The sequence below is a fragment of the Opisthocomus hoazin genome, chromosome 2 (genome assembly GCF_030867145.1).
Source record: "Opisthocomus hoazin isolate bOpiHoa1 chromosome 2, bOpiHoa1.hap1, whole genome shotgun sequence".
Taxonomy (NCBI): Eukaryota; Metazoa; Chordata; class Aves; order Opisthocomiformes; family Opisthocomidae; genus Opisthocomus; species Opisthocomus hoazin.
The window spans coordinates 3,387,880-3,407,694 of NC_134415.1; the positions used below are offsets into that span (position 1 = coordinate 3,387,880).

The following is a 19,815-nucleotide window of genomic DNA, read 5'->3' on the forward strand; positions in this document are numbered from 1 at the left end:
CACCTCTGTATTTCTATCTCATCTGTCCTTTCACTTCGCTGCAGTGGGGTTGTCTTTATTTTGCTTCCCAGTCCGGTACTGGTCAGCCCCAGTACGCGTGCTGTTGGTACTGGTCAGCCCCAGTACGCGTGCTGTTGGTACTGGTCAGCCCCAGTACGCGTGCTGTTGGTACTGGTCAGCCCCAGTACGCGTGCTGTTGGTACTGGTCAGCCCCAGTACGCGTGCTGTTGGTACTGGTCAGCCCCAGTACGTCATCCTTCTGTTGGAACTGGGAACCTTCTGTCTTGAGGGCTGTGGAACTTAAAAATTGTTGTTTGTTGACTAAGGCTTGAAACAGTGTTACTTTAGCTAATCAGAATTATCCCGTAGATATACTTGATTTAAAAATTTGAGACGTGAAATAGAAGAGTGGTTTGGCATGAGAAGATTTGAGCGTAGATGGGTTTCTGTTTCCCTTCAGTTTATACATTTTAATGTTTTCCTCGTTTTATAATGTCTATTTGAAAATCTAATTAAAGCTAATTTAATTACTCCTATGTTTAGCCAGGTTTTGCATAGAAGATGTTTTAGGGAAAGGCCAATGACTCGATTACATACTTTTGATCTTAAATGTTCTTGTTTCCTGCTTGGAAGGAGATGAAAGGACGTTTGAGGTGGATCTGTGAGAACTTCTTTAGTGCTGCCATGGGTGTGGAGAGGAGGCGACGAAGAAGAGTGGAAAGCCTCTGGAGGGCTGCAGCGTGGCAGGGTGCACTGGCCAGTGGCCACATGGCTTCGGAAGGGGTCACAGTTCAGAGATGGGAGGGGTTTCGAGTAGTTTGGTTAAAATAGAGCTGTCTGTGAATTTAAATAACATTGTTAGGAGTCACAGATGAGGGAGAAAAATGTAATTTATTTTATTTTCAATTCAGCTCTGAAAGATCTGTCTTTAACTTGGAAGGTACTCACGCGCTGTGGTACTGCCTGTGATTGTATTTTATGCTTGATCATTGCAGAGAGCCATAATGCAAATGTGTCTGAAATCACAGGCTGCGTCTCCTTGGGAGTCGGAACTCCTGAATCAACGTTTTCCCCTTCCCCTACCTTGTAAGGATATCGGTGTAGAAGGTGTGAGCAGTCTGTGGTTCTGTTCCCAAAGTACACTTGGTTTTGGTTCCTCCTTGAAGCCAGACAGCGCGAAGCAGCTGTGTGAAGCGCTCCGGTGACCCCCGTGGTCTTTGGGTAGAGCAGGGAGAGGCTGGGTAAGGCAAGGATGCGGGAGGTGGGACGGCCTTCTCTGTGGCAGCTTGGCTTGCCGTGGCGAAAGACACCTGTGTGCTGCGTTAGGGGAATGGCATTAGCGAAATGAAAGGCTGGTTCCAGTGTGCGAGATTAAATAAAGGAAACTTCAGTTTTGTTTTGTAACTATCACCTCCACAGAGAATTTTCTTTTCCCTTGGCTGTTGAGAAATTAGAGTAATTTGTTGACTAGGAGATGGTCTTGTCTACCTTAAATGTAACTTGCTTTTTAAATAGAACTGGTGTTTTGGGAAGTGTGGTTTAGCTGTGACAAGAGGCAAGAGAGTGAGTTAGAAAAACCCTTGGAAAGCAAAATGCATTTCAAGTTGCTCTTGTTATAAACAAAACAAACAATAAAATGGGAAGATCCCCCCCTGAATCCTGTGTTCTGATTGTCCACCAACAGCTCTGAGAACTGATCATGGTTCTTTTCTAGGTCGTGTTGCCTCCTGGTGCTCAGCACTCTGACGATAAAGGTGCTAAAGAGACCGTTCTTGATGACGAGGAGTGTCCGCTGCAGATATTCAGGGAGTGGCCTAGTGATAAAGGTACGTGTAAAAACCTTTCGGAGGTTTTTGTGCCGTGGGGGTAGTAAGGCATGGTGTGGACCCCCTGTGAAGTAAGAAATCGGAACATGTATTTTGAAGTGTTTTGTTTTCAGGCACTTTTAATACTTTTAGTGCTTTTAGAGTTACTTACTATTTCATTCAGCACTTAGTAATAGATCTTGAGACAGTAGAAGGGTTTTACATTTTACCCGAAAGTTTCTGAATTATCTGCTGTGGAGAAGTATGCTATTAATCTTTTAAATAGTTTTAACTTAAAAATAACTACGTAAGGAAGTGTCGGAGACTTACTCAGCTGAAAATAATCCTGTGGAACACTTACAAATTGATAGATGTTGGATGCGTGCTTGTTCACTGCTAGTGACATTCAAAGGATGTATGGTGGTGTGTTTTAGGAATACTAGTCTTTCAGTTGAAAAGGCGGCCTCCGGATTACGTCTCAAAGAAATCCAAGAAAATAACGGATGGAAAGCCATTAAAGGGGAAGGAAAGAGTTGACGGGTCTGGCTATGGCTCTTGCCTTCCTCCTGAGAAGCTACCCTACCTGGTAGAACTAAGCCCAGGTAAGAATTCTGGTTATCTAGTAATCTAAATTACATATTTACATAGTCATTTAGATTTTCTTAAAATAAGACTTTCACTGGGAGCACAAGAAGGTCTGTCGGCGGGGTAAGTGAATGCCACGTCAGCAGTTGTTCTGATGTCAGATTCGAGATTGGAGCTGTCTAGAGGTGGAGCTGCACGTTGCTGTGATACCAAGATCTTAATAGTGAATATTTGGAGTAAAAAAAAAGGGAAGAGATGATTGACGAAGACTTTGTCTCTATTAGCATGGCTTCCAGTATGAAGTCTGAAGTTTTTCAAAAACAAAAAAATTATTCAGTCTTCAACTTCCCCTGGATTTTGGGGTTTAAAACTTGTTAATAAGTAGAATAGTTTAACTTGTCATCTTGTGATTTAGGGGGGAACCAGAAAAGCACTGCTTAAGTCTGGTTTGTTTTCCATTCAGAAGTATACCGTAGCATACCTGGCAAAGATGTATTTGACAGTGCCGTACATGAAAAATATATTTTTAGAAGGACAAGAACATGCATTTTTAGATCAGACTTATTTGCTAAATATTTTTCAGCCTAGATGGAACCTTCAAATCACTAGCAAGGCGGGGTTTTCTTTTGGCATCACTACAACTCTGGGCTGCATTGTAATTTACAATTAATTTTATGATCTAAGAACAGCCAGGGGAGCTTCATTGTTTATAGCACAACAACTGATAAAACATATACAATTTCTACTCTTAATTTCTATTGTGTTCATCGTTAAAGATTTGGATATGGGCTTTCATTTTGGCAATTTAGTTATATGCAGCTCTTTTTCCTATGAAGTGTAACTTGTGTAAGCTCAGATATCCAATCAAGTGATTTACAATGGGAAGTCTAGTTGTTTACCTTTTGGGAAGCAAAGTTGGAAATTTGTGCTGAAAAATTTGACCAAAACTGCACTCGAAAGGTTAAATTTTTAGTCAGATAGTGTGGTGTCTTTGGTTTTGTTTTTTTAAAAAAACTCCAGATGACATTAGCAGCACACAGAATATATGAAGTGTATTTTGTATTGTGCTCTATATGCCAAGGCTTGGTTTGCACGTTAATATTTTGAGTTCTTTTAATAGTAGTTCCGATTTCTTTTCTTGCGCTCTAAACTCTTACACTTCGTGGAGCCTGGTTGCTTTAGTATTAAAACGTTGTGCTTGGGTGGTGGAGCAGGACATCCACGAGCTCGGGGAGGAAGAGCAATCTGAGATGGCACCGGTGGCAACGCGGCGTACTGAGCCTTTGCACGTTGCCGGTGGGACGGGCCTATTGTTCATGTTTTTCTTCTAACAGCTTCTCTAAACAATAAAGATTGTTTCACTCAGTAGCTTTGTAGCACTGATGTCTTGATAGTCTATGCAGTTTCAAAAGTTGAAAGAGTTTAATGCACTTCATCCTTATAAATTGAAGAAGTGTTGTCTGCCTACAGTTTCACCCTTTCCTGTCTTTTCTTTTCCTGCCCTCTTCCGCATGTTCTGCATGGTATCTGTCCTGCTGGTGCTGCCTTCACCTGGGTCCTCTGCATGTGTTTCTAACCCCAGGGAGAAGGAATCACTTTGCCTACTACAACTATCACGCTTACGAAGGTAACGCTATATTTAATACTGTTCTCTCGTTAGTCACTAAAAACATCGCTGGCTGGAAATCTGTTGTTTCTTTTTGACAAATGAAAGGCTCTCTTGCTTCTCTGACTTTTTTCCAAGGGACCGCTTCTGTGAAGTAATTAGCTATCTTTTCAGCTGCCATTTAATTATTCTGTCTGTGAACAAGCATCAGATAGAGCATGAATGTGCTGCTGTCCAGAGAGTTCAACCTTTCACCTAAGGTTAACGACCAAATCTCATAGGGTGGTTTGCAAGCAATGTTGTGCTGGAAAGAAGAAGGTTCTTTGATCCATCTGCTTGCAGAACTCATAGTGAAAAAGTGAATTGGGTGGATGGCGTGGAACCTACCTGTGCTTTTTTCAATGTTTGACCGCACTGATGCAGAGGATGAAATCTGATTTTTACGTGAGACAGTGTTTGGACCACTGGTGAAGTGACCTCACTTTCTGCTCTGTGGTGTTCCGTAGCATCCTTTGGTGTTTCTACTGCCTGGTCTGTGGCGTTGTCTGACAGTAACAGTGTACACCAGAGAGATTTATCCACGTTAGTAGAGTCTTGTTCGGTTTTATCTGTAGCATTTGAAGTCGATAAGCTAATCTACAAATCATTATGGATCTTTGATTCTTCTTAGAGTCTAGAGAAATGTGCAGATATGTCCTGGTTTTGCCAAATAGTCAGGAATACAAAGCCGCTTTCTTCTTTGGGGTGAAATGTCTGCCAAAATGCCTGTTCCAAAATACCTCTGATTTTCTTAGTTTTTTTTAGCGTCTGTTTCCTCATTGTATATTCTAGACTGCTGTAAAAGTACTACATGTCTGTTGGTGTTTCTTGGCTGTGGAGTATGATACTGGGGTTTAAATAACCCTTTTCAATCTTAGGCCTGCAGTGCTCAACTCTTTGATGAATTCTGACTTTCACTTAGTTAGCATCATTATTCCAGAGAGCAGAAAAGTTCCGCAGAGTGTGCTGATCTAATAAGCATAGGCAAGCTCTGTAGGAGCACCTGACCACTGAGTAGAAAGCTTCAAATCTGGTTGCATCTCACTGGGGAAAAAAAAACAAACAACCTTGTGATTTCTTAAATCTTTATCTGAGTGTGAAAAAAAGGTCTTAGTACTCTAGAGTCCAGTCTGTCTCTTTGGAGCAAGGCATTACAGGGTACTTGTGTTTATTACAGAAATAACTCCCGTGGAAGTGTCCTTCTGCCAAAGCGCTGGCTGTTTGTGTTCTTGCAGAAGAACCTGGCAGACTTCAGTTTCACGCTCTGGGCAGTTGCAGAAATTCAGAAATTTGGGTACCAGCAGCGTGTCCCGGTTTCACACTTCCCCGCAGCTGCAGAGGTACCTGGTTGTACGGCTGCTTCGTGGGCTGAGGGTCGGATTCTGCACAGGGCGGTAAAGGATGCGCTGCGGTAGCTTGTGGCTGTAAATGGGGCAATCGGCAACTGTCTCTGTCCTCCCAGTCATGTGAATGAGCCAATAAACTGGGATGGATCCGATAGAGAAACAGGCTGGAGAGACTGCGGAGAGATGCGGCAGCGCTTCGGGTAGCTGGTGCTGCTACCTGGGAACGCGGCTGCTGCTGAGTGCAGGGCTGTTCCTGACTTCAGTGGTTCAACCATGCCGTTTGAAGGCTGAGAAAAATGACAAAAAGACACGTTTTAGGATGTGAGCCACTTGAGATTTATCCTGCAAGCCTGAAATAAGAATTGTAAAGCTTTAAAAAATAAAAAAAAAGCAAAACCTTAAGGGTTTTCTCGCCGCCTCACTGCAAAAAAGCAACCCTGAGCTGCAGAACGGGCAGCAACGAGAGGTGCTGAGAACTTGCAGGTGTAGCAGCTGGGAAAGAAGAATTACAGAATCACAGAACGTTAGGGGTTGGAAGGGACCTCTGTGGGTCACCCAGCCCAAGCCCCTGCCGAAGCAGGGTCACCCAGAGCAGGCTGCACAGGACTGCGGCCAGGTGGGTCTGGAATATCTCCAGAGAAGGAGACTCCACAGCCTCCCTGGGCAGCCTGGTCCAGGGCTCCGTCACCCTCAGAGGGAAGAAGTTCTTCCTCCTGTTCAGACGGAACAGGAGTTACAGGGAGCTGGAGAAACTTGAAAGCCTTGGCCAGAGCGGTTTCCCTGGCCAGCCTTCTTTCCGAGAGCAGAACTGCAGTGTGGTGTGCGGTGACACTTCTGCACGTTGGTTTGAAGGAGCTTTGCTCTCTGTCACCTTCTTCACTGGATCTTCCTTTACCAAAAATGGCTCTTTCTGCTGGAAGTGCACCTCATGGCTGAAATTTAATCGCAGGCTTTGTCTCCCGAATTCGACGTGATGTTTCAAACCTGCCAAACCAATCTTTTTAACTTCTTACTGTCTGAACTCGGCACTCAGGAACTCGTGCAGGAAATCTGCTGCTTTTTGAGTGTGGACTCAGCTAAGTTTGAAGTCAATAGGAGCAGCCCCTTGTGTGGACGGTTTTGTTCAGCTTTGGGCTTATTTGTTTTCTCTGGTCTGATCTTCACTATTTCCCACCATTGTCTCAAGCGCTGGATTAGCAAAATCAATTTAAAATTATCATCTCTGCAGTGGTGTGGGGCTCACCCTTTAGTGGGGAAGTGACGCGTTGAAAATGCGTATCTGTGGAGGGAGGCCTGGGTTCTCTTTTTCTGTTGATCAAAAATGTACATTTGTGTTATGAATGTGCTTACAGTGACTGTTCACTTCTGTTCACTACACAGTTTGGGTTTTTTTTTTTTACAACACTGCTGTTTGAAATGTGAATGTAACTGCATAAACCCACTAATGAAAGATATTTGTATTGCATCCTTTGCACAGAAAGGGATAAAAGCCACAGTTTTTACAGGTTTTGCACCATTTCACTAGTGACTAGAAGTGAATAGTAATATAGTGTGCATCTTTTTACACTGTGTTTTAGAGTGGTTTTAATGTACATTTACATGCTTTAGTGTTTTTGAAAAACCCTGTTTTCTAAACCGCTGGTTCCTGCCTGGACTGTGGTGTAAGGTCCGCTTCCTGATGGAGGGTTACCTCTGGAAAGGCAAGTTTGCAGTTGGTGGTGGGCGGTATGGGCAGATGGGTGTGTAGCTCTGCGTGTGGAGCTACTGGAGAGAGTCCAGCGGAGGGCTGCGAGGATGAGGAGGGGACTGGAGCATCTCTCCTACGAGGAGAGGCTGAGGGAGCTGGGCTTGTTCAGCCTGGAGAAGAGAAGGCTGAGAGGGGACCTTAGAAATGCCTCTAAGTATCTGCAGGGTGGGGGTCAGGAGGACGGGGCCAGACTCTTTCCAGTGGTGCCCAGCGACAGGACAAGGGGCAATGGGCACAAACTGAAGCAGAGGAAGTTTCTCCTGAACACGAGGAAGAACTTCTTCCCTCTGAGGGTGACGGAGCCCTGGACCAGGCTGCCCAGGGAGGCTGTGGAGTCTCCTTCTCTGGAGATATTCCAGCCCTGCCTGGATGCGGTGCTGTGCAGCCTGCTGTGGGTGACCCTGCTTGGGCAGGGGGTTGGACTGGGTGACCCACAGAGGTCCCTGCCAACCCTGAACATTCTGTGATTCTGTGATGAGGGAAAATTTCTTTCAAATGCAAACTGTACCAGGTTTGTTTGAACCCTCGTGTGGTGTCACCGGGAAATGCTTTGGCAGGTGGATAATGAAGCTGAAGGTACACAGTAGCGGCTTCTTGAATCATAGTTCTGGCTGCTTCAGCTCGTGTCTTGGAGGCACATCTGGGAGGCACATTCCAGTTCAATTTTCCAACCTTAAAAAACCCCCAAACTAGACATTTTCTGCTCCTGTTTAGCTCTGCTCATGTTGTTCCGTCACGGCTGTCACAAATAGAATACAGGCCATCTTTCTTCCATGCCCCGTGTACTCACACGTGCCTATAAACTGAACAAGTTTGTACAGAGTTGATACGTTTTCCTTCTGCCTCTTGCTGCGTCTTCTGGATTGTTTATTAGGGCTGTGGTTTTCAAGTAAGTTTGTTTTCTTGTTACGTTGGACGCTCCAGAGAAACAAAAGAGTCTTAATTTGCCTCAGCAGAAACATTGTGATGCTATAATCCATTTACTATGTGAAAGCACATTTTACATGGCATGGGTCTATATAGAGGGTCTGTAGGGTGGTGGGAGGTAAATGTTTATTAGAAGGAACTTGCTGTTGATTGATTATTCCTAAGTGCTGAACTCGGGAATGAGATCCTTTATCTCATATATATATATATATATATTTTAATATATTTATATATATATATATTTATGCTGAGAAGTTATCTCGAATAAACACTTGAAACCCATAATATTTTGTCATGTATTTTACAAGATATCTCAGAAATACGTAGGAATATTTTAAAGTTTTGGTTTTCTTTTGAAGATGTCAGAAATGAAACAGTACAGAGCAGGGGGGAATTATATTTAGTGTAGGGGTGAAGTCACGAGACTGTAAAGCCTGTTCTCTAGTCTGTATATAAAGGACTTAGGAGAAAGTGCCAGAAGAAATAAAGAATAAAAACCTGAGATAGGTAGCCCTGACTTTTATGCCACTGACTTTTGAAATTCTAGTGTTTTTGCACATGGAATAGGGGTCCTTCTATGCTGTATCTTTTGAGAACCAGTTTTAGCAACCTGGGATGTGGGTAGGAGGAAACGTTTGGCTTTTGGATTCACAAATAAAGAAATGAAGCGGCCACGCTAGGTTTCGAGGTGTAAGTTATGGGGAGATAGAACAACAATTCAGAGGATGGGGAGTAAGCAGCCAGGTGTATTCAGCAGCGTGTTACATGTCCGCATTTGGGGACGTTGAAGATGCAGCCGTATGATTTCTGATTAGCATAGTTAAATATTAAAAAATGTGCACAGTTTAAATTGCTGGAGATACTGTATTAGCATAACCTTTTCTAGGGTACAGTGGTAGTAGGTGTGTGTCTCTGCAGACTCAAACTCTTGAACTGGGGAGCCCAGAACTGGACACAGCACTGCAGATGGGGCCTCACCAGGGCAGTGTAGAGGGGCAGGAGAACCTCCCTCGTCCTGCTGGCCACACTCCTCCTAATGCACCCCAGGATCCCATTGGCCTTCTGGGCAGCCAGGGCACGCTGCTGGCTCAGGGTTAACCTGTCGTCCACCAGCACTCCACCAGTGCATTAAAAGGTGGAGTATTTTCTGGAAAGTGGGGAGGATTTATATGTATGCCACAACCCATCTGTGCTAGCCTGTGAAGACAGCAGCTAAATCCTGTGCTGCTTCCAGAGTAGCTTGTGACATTTTATTCTGTTTGGATGATTTGTTCTTCCGGGGGGAGCAGGAAGACAAACTTTGCCTTCGACCTGATTTACTACAAGGTGAAAACAGAGGTCACTGAGACTGTAAAGAGAAGGCCAAGAGTGGTGCGTATCAAGACTAAAGCTGTCATAGGGAAAGATTTTGTAAGATTCTCTTTTAAAATTGCCATACTTCAGTGTCTGGTGACTAGAAGACAGTTTGGCATGTTGGCCACCCGACAGCAGATACTGCTGATCATCTGTGAGGCTAGCAAGATCCGTAAATACTGTTGTTACAGAGATACGCAGATATTTTATTTTCTAAATATTTTAAACCCATATTGATATATATATAAAATATTAGAGATTAACAAAAATTGTGTTGCTTAAACTGCTAAGGAAATAGAGAATTTTTTCAAGTATGTTTAGGGTTGTAGTTCTTGATGACTCCGTCCTTTGCCCTGGCAGAAGACAGCTGCTCTATCGCATGGGCTCTGTTTACTTGTCGTGCTTTATAACTGCTATGTTCCCCACAAAACTTGAAAGAATGTCACTCGCTTATTTTTTTGATGAACATTGCTACTCTAAGTTGCAACAACGTAGAAATATAGTGTGAGTACTTGAACTTTAATAGCTTGTCAGTTAATGTTTGTCATTTGCTCTGCAGATGGTTCTGACTCCAGAGACAAGCCAAAGCTCTATCGTCTACAGTTAAGTGTCACTGAAGTTGGAACTGAAAAATTTGATGACAATTCCATTCAGGTATGGGGCGGGGGGGAAAAAGCAGACTCAGATGACAGAACTGATGTGATCTTTAGTCAGTCGTCCTCAGTTGTGGAAACTACTAAAATATTCTGTGAATCTTGAATCGTTTAAGTCTTTTGACAGTGATCTCAGACTTTCTTCTAAGATGCTTATTAATGAAGAGCAGAGAAGTTACCTTTCAAAGCTAGCAGGGTGAAATATTGCTGCAATTTCATGTTAGTGGTCAGAGCTCCTTGATTGATTTTATTTCCTCCCATTTGCTTTAAGAAGAAAGTAAGGGTTTCACCATTTAAAACGGGTTGTTCTTTTTCATCACTGGATCAAATGATACGAGTCAGTGTTACCCTAACTGCTTAACGGCTTTCAAGTCCTAGTTTCCACCCCTGTGAGTGAGGTGGGATTTCTCAAATGTATAAAACTGGCACAGCTGTATGAAGTTCGTGCCGGGGAGTCTCTGACAGCACCCTGAGTCCACGTCGGGGCAGTCGGTTGGCTTGTAAATACTCGCGTCGTGAGACTTCACGGCGAAACAGCGAGTGGCAGAATGCGGTTCTGCACAGCGTATGACCAAAAAAGTGAAAATCATTTCGTTAAGGGATTTCTGCTGCACATTTTAGTTAAATGTGTGTTTTATTACCTGTGTTGCAAGGAGAATTGAAGTGAAACTCAACTGATTTTAGTACCAATTACCTGTGTTAAATTTGTAAGCAAGCAAAGTTAAGTTACTGGTCTGTAGATAGGGTGAGCTGCAGCTCCATCTTTTTGTTTTAATTTCTGCTGCAGTATCATCTAGTTTATTCCATGTTAATTAATTCTATTTCCAGTTATTTGGTCCAGGAATTCAGCCTCATCACTGTGACCTCACCAATATGGACGGAGTTGTGACTGTAACCCCGAGAAGCATTGATGCCGAAACCTACGTGGAAGGTCAGCGTATCTCCGAAACCACCATGCTGCAGAGCGGAATGAAGGTTCAGTTTGGGTCATCTCATGTATTTAAGTTTGTGGATCCCACTCAAGACCATATTATTCCAAAAAGACCAGTTGATGCGAGTCTAATGGTCAAAGGTCCAAGGCACAAAACTGGGTGAGTCATACAATTTGTTTTCTTCCCATTGAGGTAAAGGGGTGAGCCTTGGAAAAAATAGAGGATGAGAGCATTGTAAACGGCCTGTGAGTAGAGTATGACTTTAAATGAGTTCTGAGTAGCTGCTTTGAAGTGTTGAATATATAATAACTATTTTCATGCTTGAGCTCCACCTTGTGATTTTTTTGAGGATTAGCAAGTGTCTTTTTTGGTACAAAGTATTAAGACAAGTTTTCCTGAAGCTCACTTTTGTGTTAACAAGAGTGGAAAGCCTTATTTTAATGTATTTAGAAGTTCATCCAACCTCCAGGAAAAGTAAAGAATTAGCTGAATGTTTGCAGAGAGCCTGGTTTTTGTTTTTTCTTAGATAGTAACTTTTAAAATTCCGCTGGAAGGATTTGCAAATGAAATAGGGCAGTCACGAAATGAGATTGTCGAGATGGGGAGCTAAATGTCTCAATATAGCCATCATTATTTACAGTGTGTTTACTTACCTTGTAGTTTCTATGTTGCAAGGACTAACAGTCCAGAAGTCCATCCTGGTGTTTCTCTATATATTCATATTTTTTATAGGTCTAGAATAAAAATACTGATTACGAGTTTAGTGACTTGGGGGGGGGGGGCTCAGGTGTTCTGTTCAGTGGTTATAGAAATATTCAGAAGAAACCATCTTAAAATCAGACTGTACAGCATGGAATAAAACACATCGTATCTTCCATCCTCTCTGGGTCCGTATGAGAGTACTGGTGCAGTATGCTGTGGTTTAGGAGAGCAACAAATTGGCTTGGAGATGAATGAGAGAAAGATACCGAGGAAAAGGGGCTCCTCTGGCTAATCTGCTGGCTTTATGTGGGGGTGTACTTTAACCTTCATCGTTTTTTCTCCACTTTAATGTGGAAGGACACTGTGTGCTTGTTGCAGGACCTGTCTGCAAGAAGACCTCCAGCCATTTAACTGTCGTAATATTCCTGCTTAAATCTGGGGTTCATTACAAAGAATCACAGCATGGTCGGGGTTGGCAGGGACCTCTGGGGATCACCCAGCCCAACCCCCTGCCCAAGCAGGGTCACCCAGAGCAGGCTGCACAGCACCGCGTCCAGGCGGGTCTGGAATATCTCCAGAGAAGGAGACTCCACAGCCCCTCTGGGCAGCCTGTTCCAGGGCTCCGTCACCCTCAGAGGGAAGAAGTTCTTCCTCATGTTCAGACGGAACTTCCTTTGCTTCAGTTTGTGCCCATTGCCCCTTGTCCTGTCACTGGGCACCACTGAGAGGATTCTGGCCCCATCCTCCTGACCCCCACCCTTCAGATATTTAGAGGCATTTCTAAGGTCCCCTCGCAGCCTTCTCTTCTCCAGGCTGAACAAGCCCAGCTCCCTCAGCCTCTCCTCGTAGGAGAGATGCCCCAGTCCCCTCCTCATCCTCGTAGCCCTCTGCTGGACTCTCTCCAGGAGCTCCTCATTTTTCTTGAACTGAGGAGCCCAGCACTGGACACAGCACTGCAGATGGGGCCTCACCAGGGCAGAGTAGATGGGGAGGAGAACCTTCTTGGACCTGCTGGCCACACTCCTCTTAATGTACCCCAGGATCCCATTGGCCTTCTTGGCACCCAGGGCACACTGCTGGCTCATGGTCACCCTGTCGTCCCCCAGCACTCCCAGGTCCCTCTCCGCAGAGCTGCTCTCCAGCAGGTCAGCCCCAGCCTGTACTGGTGCCTGGGGTTGTTCCTCCCCAGGTGCAGGACCCTGCCCTTGCCCTTGTTGAACCTCATCAGGTTCCTCTGCGCCCAGCTCTCCAGCCTGTCCAGGGCTCTCTGGATGGCAGCATTGTAGATCTGGAGCGCGGATCAACAAACCAGTGTTCTCCCGGGTGTACACAGTCAGCTGCAAAGCCCTGTGCTGCTGCAGAGCTCTACCTGGACAGCAGAATCTCTGGCAGAGGGCTGTTGCAGCTTGAACAATCAAATGTTTTTTAAATCTTTTGGAACAGGCAGATAATAAAATTCATTACTACGATTTATAAATTATTTACATTATCAAGTTTGTTGTACACTTAGTGCTGAAGAGCTGAGCAAAAAATTGTAGCAATTCTACTACAGCGAATACAATACCTTGAACATATTTTTGTGTGGTTTTATATTTGTATTATTTATTTTTATGTCTATTTATATTTTCTCACTTGACTGGATAAAAGTGTAACAAAGAATCTGTTTTTCCAAAGGAAATTATCTGTATTAAATATTTGTGGAGTTTTTGTATTAATGATTGATAGAATGTTTTAAAAAGTGAATAGTCACTGGGCTCATGGTATATCTCTCGAATTTTAATTTACTAATTTTAGCTACTCTGTTCCTTTTTTGTTAAATGTTGAACAATATAATTTCTAAAAAGTACTTGAATTGTTATCTTGCTTTTAGAGCTGTTCAGGAAACCACATTTGATCTGGAGGGAGATGTTCACAGTGGAACAGCGTTACCAGCAAGCAAGGTATTATGTTCTGACTAAATCAGCAATAAATAAGAAAAAGCTGCGTGTAAGCGAGGTCCCAGTTAGAACATCAGTAGTGTTGGGCAGAGTGCGGCCGTTCCGTCCATCTCCCCAGCCATCTCTTGGCTATGGTGTGTGAATTCCCCCCCAGCCCGTTCTGTTTCAGTTTGTGGTGGCTGTCGGCGTGTGTTCCGTGCCAAGAGCAGGCAGGTTTTGTTTGGAAAGGGAAACTCCTGGAGCCGGGAATCGTTTCTCCCCAGCCGGAGCGGCTGAAGGCAGACTGCCCGCAGGGAGAGGGGTGTGTTGGACCTGGTACATCGTTATCTCCTCTACATAGCATAGGGCTGTTGTCGTCCGCAGCAGGGTAAATAAATATTTCATATAAAAAGTGAAAGGGTGTTGAATTTTAATTTAATTAGGCTTTTAAAATTTAATGGATGTGACTTCTGACTTCACCAGAGCTGCTGTACACACAGGGACTGAACAGGCTCTGCAGTCGTAGTTCTAAACATCTGCAGAGATGCTAATCTTTCCTGGATTGCTTCCTCTGCTGCGTTTCTGTCAATAACTTCTGTGCCAGAGTTTCCAAGAGCAAACAAGTGGAGTAACACGACACGAGGGTTGGTGGCTGCCTGAGTGCTGCGGGCACACGCCTCAGCTGAAACGAGAGAACGAATTAGTGCAGCCGTAGGAAACCTCATGGTCCTCCCAGAGATGCCTTTCCTTTTATGTTCTGTTACTCCTATTAGCAAATTGAAACACTTGTAAAGAAATGTAGTGATATTAGTGTGGCAGTGTAGGTATTAATCATACTTTGCTAGCTTTTGAATATATCTGTTAGTTTTCAAAGGTGTTTTCTTGCCACAGACTCCCGATTCAGTTTTTCTCCTTGCTTTGTAGCTTGCTTTGTGACGATGCTTTTGTTTATCTCGGATGCATTCTTTACCTCTGGTAGGAATTTATTCAGTGACATTTTGGAAGGAAAAAAAGAAACTTTGCAAACTATTAAAATGCCTCTGAATTGCTCAGAATTGGAGTTTCTGACATTATTGTTAGAAGCTTGGGAAAATTTAATTCAATTTTGAGTTGTACTGTTTGAGAATGTGCATGACAGCTTGTTGAATCACGGGCGAGTCGCTTGTTTTCTAACAGCACTCCTACGAGTTTGCTTTTCTATTTCAACAAGGTGTAACTATAACTTTCATGAAAGTTCCCTGGGACGTGGGGATGAAAAGCGATTCACAGGTTGGCAGGTCAGCGCTCAGAAAACTGCTTTGTGCAAACTCGTATTTTGAGATGTGCTTTTTGGTAGGTTTGCTTGTGTCAAAGCAAATTATTTAGTCCTAGAAATGCTTTAGGAAACGTGGAAACACTTCATATTTTCCTGATGTTTTGTTTTCAAGTGTTTATACTGAAAAATAATTGCTACATATTTGACTGCTTAAATCAGCGTGTTTTTCCCCTTCCTGATAGGGTTTGGTGTAACTGGAGATCATAAATTAAAAGCTTCGTATTAAGGAGCTTGTGACACTGAAAGAAAACATGAAATTATTCGTAAAAACATGTCATAATTTCAATTGCCACTTCTTGCCTTGGAAAATTATGCAATGTCTAGCAGATCAGACGTTCCTTAAGACCAGGATAAATGATGGCGTGGGTTAGTGACGTAAGCCCCTGGAGCTACTGCAGCAGCAGGGTAGGGGAGGACAGCCCTGCTGAAATCTGTTCATACCTTGAACTTTGAGCAAAAAGTTTTCATTAACGATTCTTCCTTACGTTGCATTGATAATTATGCCAGTTTTAAAGAGTCATTTGGAATTTTCATTGTATGTCCTGGCAACGCGTTAAGGAATCGCTGCCCTTCTGAATGCCGAGCGCGCTCCGCAGCGCGTCGCGGCGGTGCGAACGCCTGCCGAGCCGCTGGGTTCCGTGCTGTACGCTGCTCTGCTGTGTCCCCGTCTCTTCAAGCCTCCGCCTGACGCTTCGTTTTCATAGTGCCGAGCACAAGCACTGGCTGATCCACTGTTTGCATGCTAAGCACCTGTCCCGCTGTTTTGCATTAGAGCACCAGCAGGCTGGATGGGGACAGGACGTCGTCGGCATCCAGCACAGCCGAACGAGGGATGGTGAAGCCGATGATTAGAATAGAGCAGCAGCAGGATTACCGCAGACAGGAGAGCAGGTAGGAAATGGGTAACCCGTTAGATCTCTGCATATGTTTTTCTGATCGAGCAAGCAGGGTGTTAAAATATTTTTAACTACTTAATTTTTCCTATGGAAAATGAGATTTTCTTTGAGATCTCGCTCCAAATAAAACCCAGGATTAACAACCAAAGCAAAAAAACTTCAGAATATTAAAAAAAACTAAATCCTGTGTCTCAGTATTCTGTTCTTTGTAGTTCTCTGTTCGTAAAGCCAAGCTGATAGTCACGTCACACCATTTGTTGATTTGTGGTCAGGCATGTCGTATGAAAAGCCTTTAATAACAAAAGTACAATTACTTGAAATTTTCATTTGTCAGTGGCAAGGTGATGCCCTTCACTCTGGAGAGGGAAATAACCAGGTCATTCCTATTTCTACAGTACTGTTGTTGGCAAGTCTTGTGAGCAAGAATTTTAGTTACCTCTGAATGCTTGTCTTTTAAAGTTGTGTCATTTGTAAAGATGTATAATGCCTCCTTCACAATTTTTGCTTTTATGATACAGTGGCTGTTACTAGGTAGGTGAATGCTATCCAATTTTGCTCACAGGCCCTTTTCTCAGGTAGAGAACGAAACGTTTCATGCCCTGCGTATTCAGTTTGTTTACAAAGCCGTAGTGGAAACCACCGACTTCAAATTGTGTGCCATTTTCTTGCTATTCCGTCTCCATGTACTCCTATACCTTGCTTAAATTCAGTTTGTGCCCGTCCAAAAGGACTCACAGAATCACAGAATAGTAGGGGTTGGAAGGGACCTCTGTGGGTCATCTAGTCCAACCTCCTGCCGAAGCAGGGTCACCCACAGCAGGCTGCACAGGACCTTGTCCAGGCGGGTCTTGAATATCTCCAGAGAAGGAGACTCCACAACCTCCCTGGGCAGCCTGTTCCAGGGCTCCGTCACCCTCAGAGGGAAGAAGTTCTTCCTCGGGTTCAGACGGAACTTCCTGTGCTTCAGTTTGTGCCCATTGCCCCTTGTCCTGTCACTGGGCACCACTGAAAAGAGCTTGGCCCCATCCTCCTGACATCCACCCTTCAGATATTTGTAAGCATTTCTAAGGTCCCCTCGCAGCCTTCTCTTCTTCAGGCTGAACAAGCCTGAACTCAAGTCCTGGTTAGACAATGTCTTTTAGTATTAGCATTGCTTCAAACACTGCCGATGTTTTCTGTCATAAATGGAGAAGTCCTGGTGGGGTGCATGCAGAGATGCTAGAAATTGGCTGACGTTATTGCAAAGCCACTCTCTCATCTTTGAAAGGTGGTGGAGATCAAAGGTAGTGAATGACTGGAAAAGGGCAAATACTGCACCGATCTGCAGAAAGACAAAGTGGAAGATCCAGAAAATGCAGACCAGTCAGCATTAACTCAGGCCCTGGGAAAATTGTAGAACAAGTCCTGTAGAAGCTATTTCAGGTCACACAAAGGACAAGAAAGTGGTAAAGAACAGACTGCGTGGATTTACTAGGGATAAATCATGCTTGACCAACTGGACTGGCTTCCGTGATGAAACAACCTGCATAGTTAATGAGGGGAGAGCTCTGGGCATCATGTCAGCTGCCTGATTCTAGAAAGGCATTGGCACTGTGTCCCAGAACATCGTTGTTGACAGGATACGGTCCGGATCAGTGGACCACAAGATGGGTGGAAAACTGGCTAAACTGCCAGGCTGAAAGGGTTAATAGCTCAAAGCTGAACTTGGCAGCTGGTCATGAGTTGAGTTTTTCAAGGTCGGTATTGGAGCTGATACTGCTCAGTAACTGTATAAACAGTCTGGGTGACAGGATTGAATGCATCTTCACCAAGTTTGTGGGTGGTACCAAACTTGGAGGACAGCCAATAAACCACAAAGAAGAGGCACTGTTCAGAGAGACCTCTGCAACAAGAGTTGCGTGAAGCTTAACAGAAGTGAATGCAAAGTCCTGGACATGAGACACGAAATGCCAAGAGCAACGTAGGCTGAAGTCTGACCGTTTGGATTGTAGCTCTACTGAAAGAACCTGGGGTCCTGGTGTACAGCAAGGTTAACTCGAGTCAGCAGTGTATCCTTGCAGCAGTGAAGGCAAACTGTGTCCCGGGCTGCACCAGCAAGAACGCAGAGAGCAGAACAAGGGAAGTGATTATCCCACTTTACTTGGCTCTTGTTAGACCAAACCTGGAATATCGTGTCCAGTTTTGGTGCTCCGAGTTCAAGAGAGAGATTGAAAAACTGGCAACAGCCCTGTGAAGGGACATCTCCATCAAGATGATCAGAGGATTAAAGAACTCGATGTATGAGGAAAGGTTGAAGGACTTGAGTGGATCTAATCTCAATATTCTCATACCTGGAAGGGTAGTTATAGGGAAGATGGAGGTGCTGTTGACAGGTGAAGAGACAATGAGCAGAGTTGGCTTCAGGGGAAAATTGTCTGGCTGTAGGAAGCAGACGGGGAGGAATCTTCACTGTGAGACCAAGTGAACATTGGGATGTGTTGCGCAGAGAGCTGGTAGAATCTCCCTCACTGGAAATTTTCAAGGTTCTGCTTGACAGGGTTCTGGATAACTGTGGATAAAGCCCTGCTTTCAATGGAAGGGTGGAGCATGTGATCTCTAGAGGTCCCTTTCAACTTAAGCTTCTGTGCAATTAGTTTTGTTTCTGTGGAGTCCAATGTCTTGGTCAGTTCTGATAAAAAGAATGTATTTATGAAACGAATGAGTGGGTACCTAGAGCTGGAATTATGTAGCCTTGATAAGAGAAGGCTCAGGGTGGATCTTATCAATGTGTGTAGATACGTGGTGGGAGGAACTTCTTTACTGTGGGAGTGATTGAGGACAGGAACAGATTGCCCAGAGAGGTGTGGAGCCTCCATCCTGGAAGATACTCAGACTTTGACTAGACAAGGTTGTGAGCAACTTGCTTTCGTTGACCCTGTTTGGAGCAAGGAAGGTGGATCAGATGATTTCCACAGGTCCCTTCACACCACAGCGATTCTGTGAAAAGTTTTTTGTTTTTTTTTCAAATCTTAAGAAAAATACAAGATCGTAGTGCTGTCTGCATAAGCCAGCTTTTAAATTTAGATGAACTGCTATGATAAATGGATGAAAGGGAAGGTAAATATGCTACAGGGTTAAAAATTGCAGTGATTCAAGTTGTAAAGCTTCTAGTATGAAGCTTCTAGTACCTTGAGGTGGATTTATTGTTCACTAGACAGAAAACAGAGATCAGAGATGTGAGTGGGAGAAAAAAGGAAAAAAAAGGGCAGAAAATTGTGCTTCCACCTGAACCAAATTCCTGACGCTCTAGTGTTTTGTAGCAGGGACATCTTTTAAATGCTTTCAGCGAAGTTACAGTCGAATACAACTCGGTTCTACTCTTAACTGTCTTATTAGAGTGCCTGGGCATCTGGAGTGTCATCTTCAGAACTGTGTTTATTAGGCTTGCTGAAGATTTAAATCCTGCTTGTTGAATTATTAGTGTTTTAATTGTGATTTTCCTCTCTCATAAAAGCTTAACAAAACTCCTTGTGAACCTTTTGTAGCCTGTCAGAAGTTCTTGAGGCTTCTACTGTTAGTATTTCTGGAGTTCTAGCTATGCACTTGTATGTGTATGAAGATTATTAAATGTCTGTATTTCTGCCTTTTCAGCAAGAGCACTCGTTAGAAAGAGGATTATCTTCTGCTGTAGTTGTACGTTTCAGAAATACAGAGCCATCTGTGAACTGCATCTTTTGCTTTTGGGGTTTTTTCAAGCTTTTAAAATTCCCTCTGAATTGAGTCACAGAATGTTCGGGGTTGGCAGGGACCTCTGTGGGTCACCCAGCCCAACCCCCTGCTGAAGCAGGCTCACCCAGAGCAGGCTGCACAGCACCGCGTCCAGGCGGGTCTTGAGTATCTCCAGAGAAGGAGACTCCACAGCCCCTCTGGACAACCAGAGAGAACATGCATACTAGTCTCACTGGTAGTGTACACAGGGTTTTTTCACCTTGGCACCTGCGTGCAGGAAATGTA

At 44.0% G+C, this 19,815-nt stretch overlaps 1 protein-coding gene across 23 annotated transcripts in view; it reads left to right on the forward strand.

Moving 5' to 3' along the window:
• The window catches only part of AFDN (afadin, adherens junction formation factor), a 140,641-nt gene that overhangs the window by 50,973 nt on the left and 69,853 nt on the right, over positions 1-19,815 (forward strand). For 17 of the 23 annotated variants that reach the window (XM_075411876.1, XM_075411910.1, XM_075411924.1 and 14 more), the window contains exons 7-13: positions 1,715-1,826; positions 2,240-2,407; positions 3,973-4,017; positions 9,968-10,062; positions 10,890-11,152; positions 13,566-13,635; positions 15,699-15,817. In XM_075411876.1, coding sequence (XP_075267991.1) covers positions 1,715-1,826; positions 2,240-2,407; positions 3,973-4,017; positions 9,968-10,062; positions 10,890-11,152; positions 13,566-13,635; positions 15,699-15,817 — 872 coding nt within the window. The remainder of the gene's footprint in view (positions 1-1,714; positions 1,827-2,239; positions 2,408-3,972; positions 4,018-9,967; positions 10,063-10,889; positions 11,153-13,565; positions 13,636-15,698; positions 15,818-19,815) is intronic. The other 6 variants (XM_075411892.1, XM_075411903.1, XM_075411922.1 and 3 more) reach the window with 1 other exon arrangement.